General features: G+C 55.6%; 1 protein-coding gene across 1 annotated transcript in view; it reads right to left on the bottom strand.

Moving 5' to 3' along the window:
* Positions 1-160, bottom strand: part of LOC119339467 (cyclin-P4-1-like) — a 2,641-nt gene extending 2,481 nt beyond the window's left edge. The window contains exon 1 of the mRNA XM_037611521.1: positions 8-160. Coding sequence (XP_037467418.1) covers positions 8-34 — 27 coding nt within the window. The 5' untranslated portion in view covers positions 35-160. The remainder of the gene's footprint in view (positions 1-7) is intronic.
* Positions 161-800: the final 640 nt, after the last annotated feature.

Consider the following 800-nt stretch of genomic DNA (forward strand, 5'->3'; position numbering starts at 1 on the left):
CCGCCGCCTGGTCCTCCGCCGCCATCGTCATCATCGGCCGACCGTTCGCTCCCCCAGTTTCTTGGCTGAGCTCGCTCTCCTCGGCTGCTCTAGCACTAGCTTGCTTGGGGTCTTGGAGCTGGAGGTGAGAGAGAGAGAGAGAGAGAGAGAGAGAGCGGGAGGTGAGGTGGGAGATGGTGGTGGATATAAAGGGTTGGAGGGAAAGTGAAACGGACGCGAAAGGAGAGGATGGCGGAATTCGTGGGTGGGAGGGCGCTTTGATATCTTGCTGCTCTGCTCTGTACGCCTGCGCAGGTGGAATAAATTTGTCGGCGGCGGCGGCGATAGCGTAAAGGCACCTGCGGTGAAAAATCTGGGCAGCTGGTAACTCTGGGGGTCTGGATGGCGTACGTGTCACGGCTGGACAGCTCGATCGGGCATGACAGCAGGCCCCAGTCGTGCCGTGCGTGCCCTCGACGACGGTCGATGCATGGCCGAAACTCTGCCGAGATCTCTCGGTGACCACGCCTTAACTAGCAGATCGCGAGTGTCGGGCAGGGTCAAGGAAGAGGTCTCCAGAGTTAAACTACGTGCGCGGCAGTGAGAAATCCTCGTGAGATCCGGCCGCCGGTCGTTTTCCAAGCTGGTAGGCAGCGTACGGGCGTAGTATCTCCAGTTTTTTTTTTTTTGAGCATTAAAACTTTATTCATCAAATAAGAGCAAGATCATTTACATAAGAATGCAGAATAAAGTCCGGGACAACGTCCCAAGTTTCAGACTTGCTAAGACTAAAGCTATGCTTTGCTAAGCCATCCGCTACC

This window comes from Triticum dicoccoides, chromosome 1B (genome assembly GCF_002162155.2).
Source record: "Triticum dicoccoides isolate Atlit2015 ecotype Zavitan chromosome 1B, WEW_v2.0, whole genome shotgun sequence".
Lineage (NCBI taxonomy): Eukaryota > Viridiplantae > Streptophyta > Magnoliopsida > Poales > Poaceae > Triticum > Triticum dicoccoides.